At 47.2% G+C, this 18,636-nt stretch overlaps 2 protein-coding genes across 2 annotated transcripts in view; one reads left to right on the top strand and one right to left on the bottom strand.

Moving 5' to 3' along the window:
- Tmem63 (transmembrane protein 63) overlaps positions 1–2,053 on the top strand; it is a 35,437-nt gene extending 33,384 nt beyond the window's left edge. Inside the window, exon 21 of the mRNA XM_075674256.1 lies at positions 1,229–2,053. Coding sequence (XP_075530371.1) covers positions 1,229–1,519 — 291 coding nt within the window. The 3' untranslated portion in view covers positions 1,520–2,053. The remainder of the gene's footprint in view (positions 1–1,228) is intronic.
- A 3,169-nt stretch (positions 2,054–5,222) lies between these two features.
- The window catches only part of LOC142564470 (uncharacterized), a 50,870-nt gene continuing 37,456 nt past the window's right edge, over positions 5,223–18,636 (bottom strand). The window contains exons 2-5 of the mRNA XM_075675482.1: positions 9,490–10,277; positions 6,586–6,885; positions 5,669–5,737; positions 5,223–5,417 (exon numbers count right to left, since the gene is read on the bottom strand). Of these exons, the coding sequence (XP_075531597.1) occupies positions 5,223–5,417; positions 5,669–5,737; positions 6,586–6,885; positions 9,490–10,173 (1,248 nt within the window). The 5' untranslated portion in view covers positions 10,174–10,277. The remainder of the gene's footprint in view (positions 5,418–5,668; positions 5,738–6,585; positions 6,886–9,489; positions 10,278–18,636) is intronic.

Raw genomic sequence — 18,636 nt, 5'->3', positions numbered from 1 at the left:
TTCCCTTATATCCGCGCGTCATGGCACTGTACATTTTTCTTTCTTTTTTTTTCCTTCGGAAGCGAACTGGCTCGCATCTTGTGGCACCCTCTAGATAGTTTTTTATTGAAAAAGTGACTCCACTCACCTCAGACGAGAAGGAAAGAGATCAACCGAGGGGCCCGATTTTTTTATTACTCATATCATACGAAGCCAAAAAATACTGGCACCAAGGACAACACACGGGATATTACTTCTGCTTTATTAAGCACAAGTAATATCCCCTATGTTGTCCTTGGTGTCAGTGTTTGTTGGTTTCGTATGATATGACAAATAAAAAAAATGGGCCCCTCCGTTAATCTCCTTCCTTCTCGTCTATTAAATAACGAGGGTCTCGAATCCGGCAACATTGATGCCTTCAGGTAGCACGGGTGGGTTTACTGACCAGTCGCCTTCACCCAAAAATTTCCCGTTCTCGTGACGCCTGCGGCAGAAATGACGTTCCACGTCCGCCGCCAAGGTCTGTGAGTGGTGGTACTGGCTAACACTCCTATAGTTCTACTAGCAAACATAAATACCCAAGAAAGTGGATGGAGAAACGGCGCCGCGATCGCTCAATTGGTAGAGCATCGCACGCCATATGCGAAGGTTTTGGGTTCGGTCCCCACCTGCGGCAAGTTGTTTTTTCACCCACTTTCATTTCAATTATCATTTATTAAGCACAAGTAATTTCCCATATGCTGACGTTGGTGTAAGTGTTTGTTGGCTTCGTATCATTCCACTCACCTCAGTGGCTTAGCGGCTATGGTGCGGCGCTGCTAAGAACGATGTCGCGGGATCGCGGGATCGATCCCTGGGCATGGCGACCGCGTTTCGATGGTGGCGAGATGCAAAAAAAAAAAAAACGTCCGTGTACTTTGGTTCAGGTGCACGTTAAAAAACTTCAGGTGGTGATCATTTTTCGGAGTCCCCCTCTACTGCATGCCTCATAGTTAGGTGGGTGTTTTTGCGCATAATACCCGATAATTTTCTTTTTTTTTCGTAACCCGAATTTTTGCATCCAAGTGGGTGTAGCAGTGCGTGTTTTCTTGGAGCCGTAGGGTGTTGGGTGCTGCACTGCGTCCCGTTGGCTTCCGTTACTCTGAGGGAGTCGGCGCACCGCGTGTGTAGAGCCCTTTACAGGAACACTACGTGTGTGCAACGTGCGCGCGCGCGCCACCTGGTGACGTCGCCGGTCTCTGTCGTGCAGGCGGCCAAGCGCAAGACGTACGCTACCAGGCCCAGCCCGCGCAAGCTGTCCACGGTCACCGTGGCCCCGAAGCCGGCGATAAAGAAGAAAGTGCAACGCCACGTGTACGTGGGACCCGCCGCTGTCGACGGCCACGGGGGAGCGCTCGCGTGGGGTTCCCCAGTGCCGGAAGCAATTCCAATGCTGGTCGTGGACACCCGGGCCGAACCGGTTGACGTCGTGAGCCCGCCATCGCCGACTGGCTTGAACGGGGTGGACAACCACTCGACGACGCGCCACGTCTGCGAGTGAACTTAACGTAGAAAGAGGAACTTGCGAAAGGACTGCTTTGATACCGCTGTTTTGTGAACCTGCTTTTGCGTCTTCTTCTATGCGTTACGTGGTATTCGTCGTTTGTGCTTATTGATCCTATAGACGGCAGTAATTTGTGAAACGACCGGCGTTGTTCCACGTTCGCCTGTGGGTGCTCGAAACTGTTGTGAAACCACCGAGTGTTTTCGGTAAACCACTGAGACCGAATCGACTGCGAACAGAACTGCAAGAGCCCATTGGACTTCGGAAACGGAATCTGATTAGACCATTTAGTGTTTGCTGGAGGTTGTGCTCCTTTCCTTCTTTTTTTTACCACGAAAATTACGTACGCGGAAGAATCTTCCTCCGAATTCGTATTAATGCATTTATTGGGCGTTCTTCTCCGCGCTGAACTTAAGCCTGGACTTGGTGGCCGTTTGTGAACCGTCCTACGTTGCGTGCCCTGTAATACGCACTGTTTTACGCTTGTGCGCTTTGTGTGGCGTCTTAGGCTTTATTTTGTATTTTATCTTTGCTGTGTATGCGTGTGTGTATACGTGCGTGTTTATCTGCTGTGTACGTTAAATGACCAATTGTTGGCAAACACGCTCCATTTTCCCCGATGGAAATTCGTATATTCTTCCCATGCCAGTGCTTCGTGTCGGCAGCGAATTTATGCCGACGCTACCCAACGCACAGCTAAAAACGCTATTAAGCAAGGTACTCCGTGACGGTAAACCATTCATGAGTGACTTCAGTGTGTTTTATATATGTATGTATATATATATATATATATATATATATATATATATATATATATATATATATATATGTTGGTTGTGTTGCGCACTTGCTCAATTCGTTAACCTTTACGTAACCATGTGGAAAGCTGATCGAGCTTTTTTTGTCTAGTTTGAAGTCGTACAGGTATACCTACATACGAGAGACAGAAGCGCACAGAGCACACTGAAAAATGCTTACACAGCGGGGGTTTGTAGAGTCCTATAACAACGCTCGCAGTCAATCTTTCGCGCACATCGTTGCTCGGCGCATGCCACCTGCCCATAATGCCATTCACACATGTCGCTGCTGAGCATACTGGTATATAGGTAGCACAGCTTTTAAAAATCAAATATACGCAAGATTATTTTCGGCAGACAAGCCTCAAACGGTACAATTTTCTTCCTGATAGTGCAGACCGCTGCCAATGAATTTCAAGAAAGGAAATAAGCAAATAGAAAGCTGCAAGCTACCCATGCGTACACCCAGCCCAAAAAATATTCCAGCAAAGCTATCGCCCCTTAAAGCAGTTAATGTAGACCAACACACGTGACCAGACAGAAATCGTGAGACATGTAAGAATGCCGAGATCTTCCGTATCGGGGAAAATCGCTTGTCGGTCCTGTTTCCTTGAATATGATTAGGTTTGATGGAATGCGCGCGCAGCTTCGTTAATAAACTTGTGACCTGTTAGTCAGCAGCCTGCTCTGTATGCTTCCTTCTCGTCGTTACGTCTTACTGAGTCTTACACATGGAATTGGTAAGGCTTTCTGTATGTGAGACAACGAGCAAGTAATCCCTCTCGCCGCTTGGAACGCCATAGAAGTTTCAAATTTTCGCCCCGAAATATTGCTAATTGTCTCATTATGAGGGAGGCAGACGTATGATAAGGTTAAGAGAGAAACACTTATTATATACAGACGTCCCTTGTCCGAGGCTTTTCTTTCCTTCTTTTCCATTTTGTGCTATCCGCCTAACAAACATTTAGCGCTTTTGACGAGCAGCGATCATGGCAAGCATTTCACGCATCCTGAAAGAAAATTTGAAAGAAGAAAGAACATGAAAACATCAAAGAAGAAAGCAGACACACTTAAGGTGCATGTGTCCCGATGGATAAGTGAGTTTGTAGACGACAGTGTAGGGTGGGAGTCTGAAAGCATGATGACAGATTGGGATTTCTGGTGCGGAATCATAGCGCGCGTTTCTGCTCGCTACAGATCGCTGTACCCATTCTGACCATGTCCCTGCACCCATTGCGAAGACTGCGTATGATTTCGCGAATTCATGGCGTCTTGAAAGCTTCCCTGAAGTGTAGTAAATCGCCGGGATAGTCAGCGCGGGCTGGTGTTGTGGCATAAGACGCACTTGGAACAGTTGTAGAGTGGGCCCAGAAACAACCAGTGAAGTTGTTTCTGCGACATTACCTTTCGCGTATTTTTTTTTCTCTCGTAGACTCTGAATGGAGCCCACGGAGTAAGATAATAAAAAATGACGCCGCTGCGCTCTTTGCGCGCCTGGATGGCAGCGCTCTCAACCATGTATCAAAAGAACAAAATCACATGCCTGTCACAAAAAAAGAAAGCAGTCGGCCACGGCGTCTGCGTACGTCAATACCAGCGTTGTAAACATGGTAATCCTCTATGGTTCTAAATAGTAAGCGTTATTGTTTGGTTTGAAAACATATATCCATTTGAAAGCGAGAAAACAATAAAGCAAGGAGTGACAGAGACCGTATGCACCTAATTGAACCACCCGATTCTTGGCCAATCCCCCACTGTGGGTATGTGCCACGGCCACTCAGGACAACAAAAACGACAAGGGCACTAGAGCTGAAAGCGTCGGCAACCGCTCGTTGGCTTTATTTTACGACTGGTATGCTTTCTCTTGCGTGCACTGTTTCCTCTTTTTTTTCATTCGTAAGGTCGCTCTTAGGCATAACTGCAATGTTTCCCCTGTGCATACATTCCCGTCGAAACGGTTACGCGAGTGGTCCCGTACGTAATTCAATGTATTTTTTTCGGTGATGGCTTCGAAACGACGTGAAGCTGATACATAATCCAAATGATTGCAGCAGAATCGGATGATGACCACCAAGCCATCCAGTTATGTTGAGGAGGTAGCGTTCAAGGCGTGTTCGTGGTGCGTGAGTTCGTGGTGGGCTTGCACCAGGATGACTGCGTACGTAATCAGAGCGGACATCATCTGAAAATTAGATAGGAGGCGTTTTACACAGACGCTTAGGTGCAACACTGAATCGGTTTTTATTTTTTATGCTGCATTGCATTTCCTCTGAATAATAATTGGGCAATAAGTCAAACCTGTTTATTGCACGCGGCAGTGTGAATTATTCGTCGCTACACTGCCGAAATATACCTGCGAGGCCTAATGGAGGTATATCTACGTGAACTTAACGTGCCTCTGCTGAAGATATACAAGTGAGAGCTATAGACTTCTTACTTATATAAATCATGAGTCCTACGTAACTTGTGCCAAAATTTTTAAATATGCATATGCCACGTAGCTGAACAGAACCAGGGCAGCGTTTACTTTCGCACGGAGCAGGTCAGACTATCTTATGTATTTCGGCTTATTGCACAATTACTTGTTACTAATTAATAAACTAAGGTATTATTACATTCATAGTAAGAGTTTCAGTGAGGAAATTGTTAGACCTTCCCGAAAAATACACAACCTAGCTTCCTGTTCCTGGATACGTACTACATTAAAGTTCTTTTCCAAGCCTGAAAGAAAGCCCGCGAAAGCGCGACGTTGCAGCAACCGTACCAAGGAACGGAGCTGCCATCGACCACGTGTTCGCAAGAGGCAAACACCATTTGAAATTGGGAAGACACGTATTGCATCTGCACCGTTCCTCACCTCTCTGGTGTGGGGAGTGAATCATGTGCGGAGCGACAGAATATCCCTAAACGATGTGGGTGTCACAACAGATTACAAAGAAATCTTGCAATTCGTGCCGCACATACTGCTCCGTGCCGCCGGAAATGTCGATTGCAGATCGAACGCTCACCGAAACTATGAGTGGCCGGTCCAGGCGAAAGAAGCCTCCGCCGCTCATGCACCACTCTACGGGGACAATGGAGTCGTGGAGAAACTTCACCTGCAAACATGTGCTAGCGGTGAGCATTATTGCGCTTCGTGAATGCTGCACGGCAACATCTTGAGGAACAACAGCGCGAAAGAAGAACTGGACACAGCGAGTGGCGAACGCACGGACATAGAGCGGTGTGTTTGCCGTTCATTTACCCCGTCTTCTATACGCTGCTCCCTTCAAAGTTGTTGTCTTACTAAGCTCGGGTTCAGAACTTAGCGCTACATGGCGCTAGTCAGAAAGGCATATCCCGATCTCACCTGCTTGAAGTACGAATCCGTGGCGCGGAACGTGGTCGTGGCACGGATGGATTCTCTCAACTTCTGTGCCTGCATGTGCATATGTGCAAGAGCCCGTTCAAACTTTATTACTTTCGGCAGTCAGATTTATTTATTTATTTATTTATTTATTTATTTATTTATTTATTTATTTATTTTAATGCATCCGAGCAACAAGGGGCTACGACAGATCCCCGGATTAATTTCGACCAACTGCGGGCCTTCAAGGCGGGGCCTCCAAAGCTCGCTTCACAACCCTTTACTCAGCTCAGCAAAGAGACGAAGGTGCGATAGAACCTATCGTGGCTGTTCACAGACGCTGGTAGTGCTGGAGGCGTTCCAAAGGACACGGGAGCCGCGTAGCGTTGCTGTTACTGTAGTGTTAGTACTCAGTAATAGCTTTCAATGCCACTCGTACACGTGTGGCTCCACGAAGCGGGGCATCGGTAAGGCAACAAACAGCGTGACTGAGTGCGTGTCTATGCGTGTATGTGCCGTTTGTGTGTTTCACTGTGTACGCTATGCGTGTGTTTCACCCAACACCAGAAGTAGCATGCTAGGAGATCAGTCATACAAATGTCTGCAGCTTTCATTAAGCACGACATCGCTCTCTCTCGCTCATCAAGAGAGTCGGCACTCCAGTCTTACGGCGTGACCAATACGTTAGCGCCTACAAGTCAGATCAGCACGTGTTTTTAATTGGAATATCGTGCATAGTGTGTTGGTACCTGGTACGTGGGTTTTTGGTTGGGGATTGGACATTTCAATAGGGTGCGTTTGAAAGACTCCATACACTTCATTCCCCTCAGAATGAGAGCAAGTGGGAATGCCCGGTGCATTGGAGCCGGGCAAATGCACGAGACACTGCAGGTGCAAGCCGTCGGCTGTGGCAGTCATACCTCGTCTCGTAGGCACTGGCTGACGAAGGCCAGTTCGATGAACTTGGCCGAGCTGTGGACAGTGTGGCAGACGACCAGGGCCGTAAGCATGACGTGGCTGCTCGAGGTGAGCATGGCGTGAACCGCGCTGCACTTCACCCACAGCAGGCAGGGCGCGGACACGAAAAGCGCGGCACTCCAGACACCGTTGAGGGCGGCCTTGAGCTCCTTGATCTCGGACACGTTGAGCCGGATAGACTCGACTTGCAGGCAAGCCCACTCTGCTGAGCCAGAGGAGCGGCACGACGTCGCCTTTGCCAGCTGCGTCGTCGCGAAGAACGACTGACTGACTTCGACTTATAGACTGGTCGACTTATATGGTGATTGATTGATTGATTGATTGATTGATTGATTGATTGATTGATTGATTGATTGATTGATTGATTGATTGATTGATTGATTGATTGATTGATTGATTGATTGATTGATTGATTGATTGAACCGTCTGGCTAATTTGCTGGCTCGCTGATTAATAGGCTGACTTAGTGTAATTGAGAGGCTCATTAATTTACTTACGTATTGACTGATGGACGGTGGTTAGCGGCTGGTTAACTGACTAATTTAGTGATTGACTGAATGATGGTGGCAAGCGCGTCCTTATCTAACTTCTTCGGGGCTTTATTTATAGACTGGTGGCTGACTGACTAGGTTACTTATATACTGGTTGGTAAACTGATTGACGGATTGGTTGGACTTACGGTGCATAGGCTATGAGGCATGCCGTATATGGCCATTCAATTGTGCGGAAGCCCGTAATTAAGGTGGAGGAAGGCTAATGAAAACTAAAATGGTCGCCCACCCGACTGTAGCACAAAGCTACAAAAGAAATCCACACGGGTCTCTCAGAAAGCTACCTTCACATTTCAAGAAAAACTCGTCCTGTTCCGGGGATCGAGCGCGGTGCCAACGCCATACCGAAGTTGTCGATTCGCCACCTGAGCCAACCAGGAGGCAACCAGATAGAAGAATCAAGCCGAATTAATCGACAGCTTTAAGTACGGTGTCATGGAATATGGAAACTCTGCTCTGCGTAAACCTGGAAGGCAAAGGAAATTTCATGAAAGGAAAAAAAAATTGTGAATCGTCCAACCGTAGTGCGAAGCTACAAAGAAAACAAAGGTTATATGTGAACCCATTCAAAGAAAACCCACTGGAAATCAGCAGAGGTTTAGTTTGTAGCTTTGCGCTATAGACGGATGAAATTCATTTATTTCACGAGAGACGCCGTAGTGGCGAGGCCACCAGATTAACTTTGACCGCCTGACGCTCCGTTAACGTGCTTTGTACACGAGACTCTTTTCGCATTCCACGCTTATCGTAACGTAGTCGACGGAGCTGGAAGTCGAACCCGCGACCTCGTCCACAGCAGTACAACGCCATATCCTCGGAGCCATCGCGGCAGGCAGCATCGCCAAAGAGAGGTATACGAAATCATTCTGACTTTTTTTTCGTTTATTTGAGCTATTTAACGGAAAACATTCTATATCTCCGGGCGAGCGGACTGGTGGAAATGGTACGTGCATATTTAATACCATGCGTCGTTTCTTCCGTTTAGTCTTAATGCGCGCTCGTTTAAATGGGCTCGAACTCGAGCTGTAGTTGGTGCTGATTCGTAGCTAAAATACAGCGAGAAATAAAACCAGGACAAAGAAAAACCAGGTCAGGAAAGCGCTCGTCCTGTGTAGACTTTCTTGTCCTGGTTTTATTCGGTGCTGTTTCGTGCTTTTATTGTTGCGTCCCTGTATGTCGAACGGACAAGCCGTGGTCACGCTCCCTCTATGTACTTACGAGAACCTGGGAAATTATGTCTTTGCCTCACATTTTTGCTCTAAGCATAATTTTCGCAGCCTGTTCACTATTGCAAAGCGTTTTCTTTTTGTAAATATTCCGGTGCGCGCACTTTAAATTCTGCTTGCGCTGATCGCAGCACTAACAGCCACGTGTGGCTGAAAACAAAGCAGCAAAGTGAAGACATTCCGTTACAGCCGCTTTTAGTTCTTAGCTAAGGCGATCGACTTTCACAGCTGGACTGCAAACTGTATATGTGAAAGGAGTTGCATGTCCGCAATTAAGTTGCTAACCTGTAATGGCCAACGTATCGTACCTGCTCAATATCGTTATTTAAGCCAGGAAAACCTAAAGCATAGCTTGTAGAGGCGTTTCTGATTCGATATGAAGACCTTTCACTCGTAGATAGCCTATGAAAGCAATTACTAAATAATTACTATATTAATGAAGTTGTAACTCGTATAACATTTCATGCTTTTTCGTAGATATGTATAATCTCCATGGCCACAAATCAAGGTTGACAAGTTGCTCCAATTTTCCTTGATGTGCAAATGTATGCCTTGCAGGGCTAATCTTTGTATAGCTGGGAATAAAAAAAAAATATCGACAAATCCCACGCCTTGTGGGAATCGATGATATGCGAAGCAGTGTGCGGGGAGCCTACCAAGCTAACGAAACGACCATGAGAGCACCAAGACGTAGGTGGCTGTTTCATGACCCACATGACACACATGTCATAACGTTCATGTCATGACCTACCTTTTGTGTTCATCATATACTTTTGTCATACTATGCCAAGTTACCGAAACGACCAAGAGCACTAAGACGTAGGCGGCTGTTTCACGACCTACGCGACACACATATCGGGACATTCATGTCATGGCCTATCATTTATGTTTCCCATACACTCCTGTCATTCTATGCCAATGTTGGTACATATCAAGTTAACGAAACGACCATGAGAGCACCAAGACGTAGGTGGCTGCATAGGTAGGTAGATACTGTCAAAGTGGCAAATGTTCGCCACTGAATGCTTCACAGTTGAAAGAACATTGCGACGTCGTTTTTGGGTACTACCTTCGGAATGCCACCGGCGACCACTCTGCAGAATTCATCGTACGCATCCCTCTGGGCGCGCAGGTACCAGACCAGGACTCCGCAGGCAGACCGGAGGACTAGGTAGGCGACGCATTCGTAGAATATGAAGCCTGCCGCTGCGACTGAAGCGGCCAGCCTGTAGGCCACGCTCGAGTCCCCGTGGGTGCCGTCGGTGCGCGGCCTGCCGTAGGAGCTGGCCACGACGCCGTACGTGCCGAGTCCACCCGCCAGCACGCACAGTCTCAGGCACAAGTACAGGAGCCACTGGTCTCGCTCCAGCGCGTCGCGTCTCGTCGGAGGGCGGAACCCCGAGGACTTCTCGTAGAGGGCGCACTTCCGGAAGAACTCCAGCATCCGCCGGGAGCCGAGCAGCACGCAGGACACGTTCGTCGCCACTTCGGCCATCATGACGAGGTGCACGACGGAGGCTAGGGTCTCGCCAAAGTTTTTATCCATGCCAAGGCGGACTGACCGCGCGAGACTCTTGACCACGGCGCTGCCTTCGAGGAACGCGACCGCCGAGACCCAAGCGATTGCGTACACGGTGTAAGGCGTCTTTATCGTCACCCTGGCTTTGTGTAAGGACACCGGAGTGAGGTTCTGGATCAGGAAGCAACCGAAGAACCGGCCGAGGAGGCGGAACAGAAAGAAGTCCCGGATCATGAAACAGCCAGTCCGCTGGAGGTGCCTCCAGCGTGGCTGCAGCTTCAGTGCAGGCGGAGGCTGCCAGGGAGCGGTGCCGTTCTTGGCACCACCAGTGTCGAAATCTGGAATTTTCGGGGACCATGTGGAGGAATGTCTATGACACAGCATCGATGACGGCTCAAGGTTTACCAAATGCACGGAGTTGGAATTAGTAAAGATCACATGCCCACGATGCATTCACCCGTTCTCTTCCACAAGGCGTCATAGCAAGAGCAGGGCTTAATGGTAGACATGCCCCTACGCCAAACAAGTGCGCCTTCTCTGTAGCTATCTTACGCACAATAGCGGCTAGCTGAAGAGTCACCATAGCCCTTTAGAAGAGTCTTGTTGTGGTGGTGGTGGTCCTTGTTGTTTACGCCTAGACGAATGAATGGGCTAGATTTGACGATCCTAAGGAAGTTAAGAAATAAATTATAGCACCCTTTCAAGTTATCCGTATTTCCTAATCACTAAAGTGTTTTACTTAACAGGCAGACCCAAAGGGGCAAACTTGAACTTTCTTAGTGCGGGCTCATTTCATGCCTTCCCTCCACCGACTCCATTTACTACCTTGCCTACGCTTGTTTTCATATTAGCAGCTGCTCGTTTGAAGCACGGTACTTGATAAGCGGGATGGCTATGGTGTTGGGCTGCTGAGCACGAGGTCGCGGGATCAAATCTCGGCCACGGCGGCCGCATTTCGATGGGGGCGAAATGCGAAAGCATCCGTGTACTTAGATTTAGGTGCACGTTAAAGAACCCCAGGTGGACGAAATGTCCGGAGTCCTCCACTACGGCGTGCTTCATAATCAGAAAGTGGTTTTAGCACGTAAAACCCCATAATTTAATTTTAATTTTGTTAAGAGGGAATAAACATGTATACTTAGGAAGAAGCTTTAGCTGGAACCCAACTGCGATGCCGCCTATCAGATACATGTAAAATTTTGAAATAGTTTTATGCGTTTAATTAAAACCATATTCACTGATTTCAATGAAGTTTGTTGCATTGGAGAGAGAAACTTAAATTCTAGTGACAGTTGAACCGGAATCCCGACATAGGGCCTGAATATATTACGAAAAAATTCGCACAATTGGTAAGTATGATAAAAATTCAAGAACAAAATTTACAAACCCGTAACTCTGCACCACAAACAAATATCGTAGTTCTGTAAGCTGCATCCGTTGGAACATCCAAAAGTGGACAAGTTTAATTTGGCTAATTTATATCTTACGTGAGCTTGTTACGATGTTTACGACGGTTCTTCAGAAGTCTTACTCACAATTTATTTATTTATTGTACCCTCAAGGCATACAAGCACTTGGGAGCCAAGTAAAATACATCAATCTTGTCCCTATTAGACGTGCTATCATATGCAATTTACACGATCGTGATATCATTTTTGATCGCTGAGTTACGGAGTCGTAAACTTGGTAAGTCGGTTTGGTAAAATTTTTCGGTTTTCAACCATTCATATTGCAAAAAATGATGGCCTAGATAAAGAATTCGTTTGCTACAATCCAAAGATATTTTTTCTTTAAAATGTAACAAATCGAGGCAAATTCGGTGCAGCAGTTGGCGAGATAAACGGTTTCTCCTTTCCCATGAATTTAACTAGGAGCTCTCTATATAAAGCGTCCTGTTAACTCCTCTTGTGTGATGTCCTGTATTGCTCCATGACTGCCCTGAAGAATATTGGTTTCTTGATCAGCTGAAGAGTCTGCTAAAGAGATGAAAAATATGGGCTGCCGACAAATAAATACAAAACAGGGCTCCACTGAGATCCTTTAAAGAGAAGCCTTAGCTCGAGACAAGCTCCTATTTCCGTATTTAAATACATATAAAATTCCACAATGCTCTTATGAGACTGATTTGAATGAAATTTGTTGCGCTTGAGAGATAATATTCAATTATTGTGACTTTAGAAGCAAAAGTTTGATATAGTGCTTGCTAATTTTTACAAAATTTCGTGAAACTCGATAAGTGTAAAAAATTGAAGCAGGAAGTTCAGTAATCCGTAACTCTGCACAAAAAACACATATTGCAGTTCTGTAGGCTGCATCCGATAGACCATCTGAAGCGCAAAGTTTTGATGTATGATTTGCTGGCTTACGTGACATTGTTAGAATGCTTACCAACGTTGTTGTTTTTTTCTCAAAAGTGCTGCTCAGAAATTAGTGCTATATTTCAGAACGGTGTGACCAACAATTTTGTCCACTTAAGACTTCTTATTAGGTGCGATTTAGAAAACTGAGCTGTCGTTTTTATAGAGTCCTAAATGTCATACTTGAGGGTTGTCGTTCTTTTAATTCTGCAATTCTGATTTTTTTTTTGAAAGACACTAAATAAAGAAAGTGCTTCTTAGAGGGACTATGTGTTGTGTTATAGATATTATTTTGGTGTATGATATGCGTGCTTACTCTAAAAAATATTATACATGTGTAACATTCTTTCTTTGTTCATATTTTTCTAAAGACCAAGAAATAATAACTGTTGTATTTGCATTGATGTATGCACCTCATTGTGAATGTATGATTTATAACAATGCGAAAACGATCCCACTGCTGCGACTGTTGTCTGGTTGACTAGCCTAGTCAGGCACTTTCAGGCCCTTTCGCTATGTATCGCAAGGCAATTTGTATCAACTATCTTGAATAAATAATGACTGAATTAACTACATTCTATTTTTTTCTCTTAAATGCAACAAACCTCATTGAGATCTATGCAGTGAATACTGAGAAAAACAATTTCTTCTTTGCCATGTACTTAGATAACAGCTCCTCGGAGATCCAGAAATTGACCGCTCACATAGAAGCCGGCGACACTTTAATTAAAGGAGCACCAAAGGGAAACATTCAGAAGTGTCATCAGATTGTAATTCCGCAATACCCGATAAAGTGAATTTCGTGATGAGCACAGGAGGCACAAGGATGAGCACAAGATTACCTAGCCTCGAGAACGGTTCTCCCCCTCCCCCCAACCCCACAATAAGATGCCGCACCAGTTCTTGTGATGTAATATCATGTGTCGATTTTTCTGGACCGAAATTCAGAAATGATTCTCTGGCCCCAATTACTCTACTGGGCAGTATTTATTTTGTATCCGAACTGTTCGATATGTTATTCAGGTTCGTAACTATAGTCGACACCTTCTAAGTTGCACTTTAGTGTCGACGATTTACATCTCGCATTCGAAGGAAAGACAAGTCGTTTTGCTGCAGTTTACAGGAGTTTGCCACGGCGGCTGGCATCATTGATTCGCATACTTACACTTGAAGAATGCCCCCATCAGGCCAGGCACACAGTGGACACGCTCATTCCCTTTGGGAGCTACGGCCATGTCTCCAGCTAGCTGCGACGATCACCAATTCGGAAAAGACATTTTGTGCCCGTAGAGGTGGTCCAACGCTGAACCCTCAGTATCGACGAATACGTGCTCGCGTTGGCGTACCTTCGACAACGCTCACCCATCAATTGCTCCACCACGTGACTCGATGCATCCGGCCAATGGGAACACTTGGCTAGCTTGGTTGGCGCAGCTGTCACGTGCATGGCAGCTGCTTTGTTTCCCTTAGGCGAGCTCGTAAGTAGAAAGAAGTGGCCCGCGTATATATAAATCATGCAAATCGCGTCGTTTTGAAACACGCAATAGAGTGATCGTTCAACCGCTGACAAACACTTCTGACGATGAACCCCGCATTCTCTTTAACGCTTCACGCCTTTCTTCTTTTCTTGAGATGCAGGTCTCTATTCAGCCAAGTCAAGTCACTTCCAAAACGATCATTCTTTTAGGTCAATAATAGCGTACTATAAAAAACAGCATAGGGTAGTGCGACAGCACAAGAAGAAGGCACCACAGGAGAACAGCTGCCATGGGGTGTTGTCCTTTCTATGGGCTTGTTTATCTGCAGCATTACCCTGATGCATAACTTAAGAAAGATCAGTTCACAGAACCACGGTGCATGAGTGAAAGATCGCTCAGGGTGGAACTTGAACGTTTGCGGCGATCACTCGTCTATGCGGCGCTCACGGGGAAAGCGCTTAGCAACTACTTGAAAAATGGGAGCAACAATCATGTTCTTGCGTCAGCCGTCGTCTTGATATAGCTGCTGCCTTCTTCAATAACATGCGTGCACGATCAATCAATACAAGGCAGAGAATCTATATCTTAATATATCCAGGCTTCCTAACTAAATTTAGGTTGTAAGGTTTAACGTCCCTAAATTGCACATTTGATTATCCCTCGCAATCCAGAAAGTCCTTCCACTCAACACTTCACCCCGACTCAATATAGTTAATAGCAGCACCGCTGCTCTGCAGGGGTATCACGGCGCCCTCACATACCGTGGCCACTGAGATTGCGCGCGCTGGCAGTCCTTGCTCGGACTACAGTTTACTAGAAGGCTTCTAGTACGCTGTACTCGGACGGTCCCATTCGGCGCGTTCTCCAGTGAAAAAAAAGTGCAATCCGTAGCACCTGCTTGGATGCCACAAAGGGACGCTGCTAGCCGAGGGCTCTGGCTAGCAGCGGAAATCAGGAAAGAAACAATTTATGATAACTCAGTGGTAAGCTCACTACTTTTCGAAGTGAGATCAGGATGCCTGAGAACACGCACCTGTAAAACCAGATATAAGAAGGAAGAAGCATGTGCTTGCTGCGGTAAAGCTAGCGAAACCATGGAGCATGTTTTATTAGAATGTGCAGATATCTGCCCAGCGGTCTATTTCGGCACCACTGACCTCTTTGAAGCTTTTGGTTTCACTGAGACCAGGGGGAAAGTAAACATGTCCGCTATAGAAATTAGTAAGAGGTGATTGGAAGATTGGTGGAAGAAAGGTAAGGGAAAGCCAAAACACGGAAACGTAAAAAGTCGAAGTTCACAATAGGGGGTCAAAAATTTGGTTGTGGGAATTCGTCATGGTTATCTTTTTTTTTAGTTTTTCTTTTTTTAATCTAGGTAGGACATTAGGCAGTATAATAGCAAGAGCTTGGTCGCGCAACCCACCACCCCGTTCGAAAGGGGACGCTCATAACATCCATCCATCCATCTATCCATCTGGCCATCGGCTAACAAAAACATACCGCAACAAATATTCTCAATTATATGAGGCATGTTTATGCGGTAGAAAAGCTCCGGAGGCCACTGAGCACATCCAAATGACATTGAAAGAGATTCACCCAGCGAGACCAGTACGCAACGTACACCTACCAGAAGCGCTTGGATATAAAGTGGACGGAAGCATCAACCGCTCAGCAGTCGATATAAGTAAGAGACGTTTAGAGTATTCGGGGGAAAAAAGCAGGGAAGAGGTTGATACGACCAGAGCATGTACCGGCATACGTAGCGGTGCAAAGTAGATAGAGAAGTTTTTAGGGAAAGAAAGAGATTAAGGAGATGTATACAAAAATGGTAGGATGAAAAACATGTCTAGCATACCTGATTAAACCAAGCAGGCTAGGTTACTATTTGTCACCGCCTATTTTTAATGGGGTTGCCAATAAATTATCACAACCATCATCATCATCATCATCTGGCGCCCCTGGAAGCAGCCATAGAAGGCAGACTGCGCGAGATTTCAACCTCCGCATGTTGACTATGTTTTTTTTTTCATTTTGCGGGTAAGGATATCTCTTCCCACGAAATGTGATAAGAGAGTCAATATACGGACGTTAAATTCTCGCACGGTCTGCCTTACCCGCCTCAATATTTCGCCTCCGATGACAGTGTAAGACCGCCATGACATGACCTACGCTTCCACATCCTAGCCAACCCTCACCCAAGACGCATGCACGCGACTCACGATTAAGACCGGCGCGCTGTTCGAGCTGAGTACTTATCAAAAAGGTGGGATCACCAGCAAGATACTACCTATGTTGATGCCGCAGGAACACATCGGGACGTCTTCACAGCTGCAGTCATCATCATCATCATCAGCCTGGTTACCCCCACTGCAGGGCAAAGGCCTCTCCCATACTTCTCCAACAACCCCGGTCATGTACTAATTGTGGCCATGCCATGCCTGCAAACTTCTTAATCTCATCCGCCCACCTAACTTTTTGCCGCCCCCTGCTACGCTTCCCTTCCCTTGGGATCCAGTCCGTAACCCTTAATGACCATCGGTTATCTTCCCTCCTCATTACATGTCCTGCCCATGCCCATTTCTTTTTCTTGATTTCAACTAAGATGTCATTAACTCGCGTTTGTTCCCTCACCCAATCTGATCTTTTCTTATCCCTTAACGTTACACCTATCATTCTTCTTTCCATAGCTCGTTGCGTCGTCCTCAATTTGAGTAGAACAGCTGCAGTATGCACTCCAAACTACCAGGATATAGTAACAGCCTCAATCAAAGTCGCAGAAGTCACCATGGCAGAAGAGGTAGCCATCATTCTTGACATCTCCACCAACTACCAAGCCCCCATCCTCACGGGCTCGCAAGAGGCCTGTCGGAAATACAGGCGTGGTCGAATATGCAAACAGGCTTTCCATGTGCCACGACTAAGTCCCACCCCTCAAGAGGGTGTCGATCAGCTGGTTCCGGGGCCATCCGGTACTGACCGGGGGGAATGCCGCAGCACATGCGCTGGCCCGCGAAACACTTTAACGGGTGCCCCCGCAGCAGCCCACGCCTTAGGCGCGGAGGCCAACTACTCAACTACCCGACAACGCGCACCAACAACAAAACACGACGTCCTCCAGGACGCTAGGCTTGAGCACCGCATACTGCCTCTCTGGCATCCCTCTCTCACACGCTTACAGGGCGCCATACTAAGCAGAGTGGTCGCAAACCGGCTGATGGTTCCAACTTTCCTATGCAAATTCTACCCCACTCCTAATTACCCACATCGTAAACACAAAAGCCTCCTACTGCACGCCGTTTGGTTCTGCACAGGTAATACCTCACTAATGAGAATTACAGACACTAACAGAAACACAGCGCAACGGCAGGCGACCCTGCTCTACCCCGATCCGCGCTGTCAGAAGTGGCTAGCGGACCGGGCCATCAGAGCGTCGGGAAAGTGAACGGCAACCGTGGACTAGAGCCCCCCCCCCCCCCCCCTGAGTTCTTAGAAGTTTGGCAGATGAAATTTTACAGTGGAGCTGTTCGAACCTCGCTGGCTTTTTCTTGACGTCCTCAGCTTCGCCGAGCAGGGGGAGAGATAGCTGGGAGAGGGTGAAATCAGAGTATAAAAATTGCATCGCGCGGCATAGCGATGCGGCGAGGGTGGGTGGAGCCTAGCCGGGCAGAAGGAGCGGCACGGCAGGGGCACAAGTGGTGTGACGTCATTTCTCTCCGATAAGACCCCGCTCGCTCGCTTCGGCGATCCTCTTTCTCGCAGTGGAAAAAAAATTATGCGTGGCTCTGCTATCGCAAACACCAGAGACTAGCGGAGCTGCGCGAAGCACAGCTCCGCTAGTCTCTGGTGTTTACTGGTCTCTGGTGTTTACTTTACTGGCCTTCCCCCAGCTCCGCTGGTGTCTGATGTTAGCGATAACAGAGCCAAGCATTATTTTTTACTCTCTTGTGACCAGTATGCGAAGCTCCCTCGGCCATAATCTTCATCTGCCCGCCAGGCTCGGCGGCCCTCCAAGCTCGGTGGACAATAATGATCACCACGCCAAATAAACACCGACGAGCACAGCTGCTCTCGGTCAGTCATCGTTCACCCCCACCACGTTGCCGAGCGTACGTCTCCCTGATGAGACGCCCTCCCCCCCCCCTCCCACTTTCGTCCACGAACCCGGGCGGATCGTGGCACTCTCTCTTCTCGTTTTGCGAAAGATATCCACAAGATATAACCCAGGCAATTTTTAGCTTTGTCTCGTGCTCTGCCTCGAAAACATTTCGCCAGGTCAACCGTTTACTCTTTTCTGCTTTTATTTTTTTACTGTACCTTTCTATATCTTTATCTATCAGTTTTGTGGTATCTGTTCTACTTACTTGCATCACATTTATTCCTTTATATTTGATAGAATGTAATGGGATGCGAGCACACGAAGGGAAGCCAAGGAGGCGGATAAAGTGAGGCTGCCGGGCAGCGGGTCCGAGCTTCAAGACTTCGGCGATGGTCCGGCCTCTGTTCTACCTCCAGCCTGCGGTCTTCGCTGGTCCTGCTGACATGTCACTGAAGGCAAGAACTTCGCGCTCCCTTCCTGTGATGCCATGGCCATGCTGCCGATGATTCTCAAGGTGCAAGCAGCGACTTATCCTCACGCGACATAGCCGCGCGCTCCGTGTTTTCGCGGTTTGGTTCGCGTTGGGGGGGGGGGGGGGGACGCTAGCTGCAGCACGAAGGTCAATTCGCTTGCTGCTGCTGCCGCGCTTCCCCACTCCAGCGTTTTGCCAGCGAGTTTCCGCAGTATTCGAGCGATACGAGCGTTCACATTTGCTTGTGCACGCGGGACAACATGCTTGTTAATTTATTTAGAATAGTGGCTAGCT

Source organism: Dermacentor variabilis, chromosome 11 (genome assembly GCF_050947875.1).
Source record: "Dermacentor variabilis isolate Ectoservices chromosome 11, ASM5094787v1, whole genome shotgun sequence".
In the NCBI taxonomy this organism is placed as follows: Eukaryota; Metazoa; Arthropoda; class Arachnida; order Ixodida; family Ixodidae; genus Dermacentor; species Dermacentor variabilis.
The sequence above is the reverse complement of the archived record's forward strand: the minus strand, read 5'-3'. Positions and strand labels throughout refer to the sequence as shown.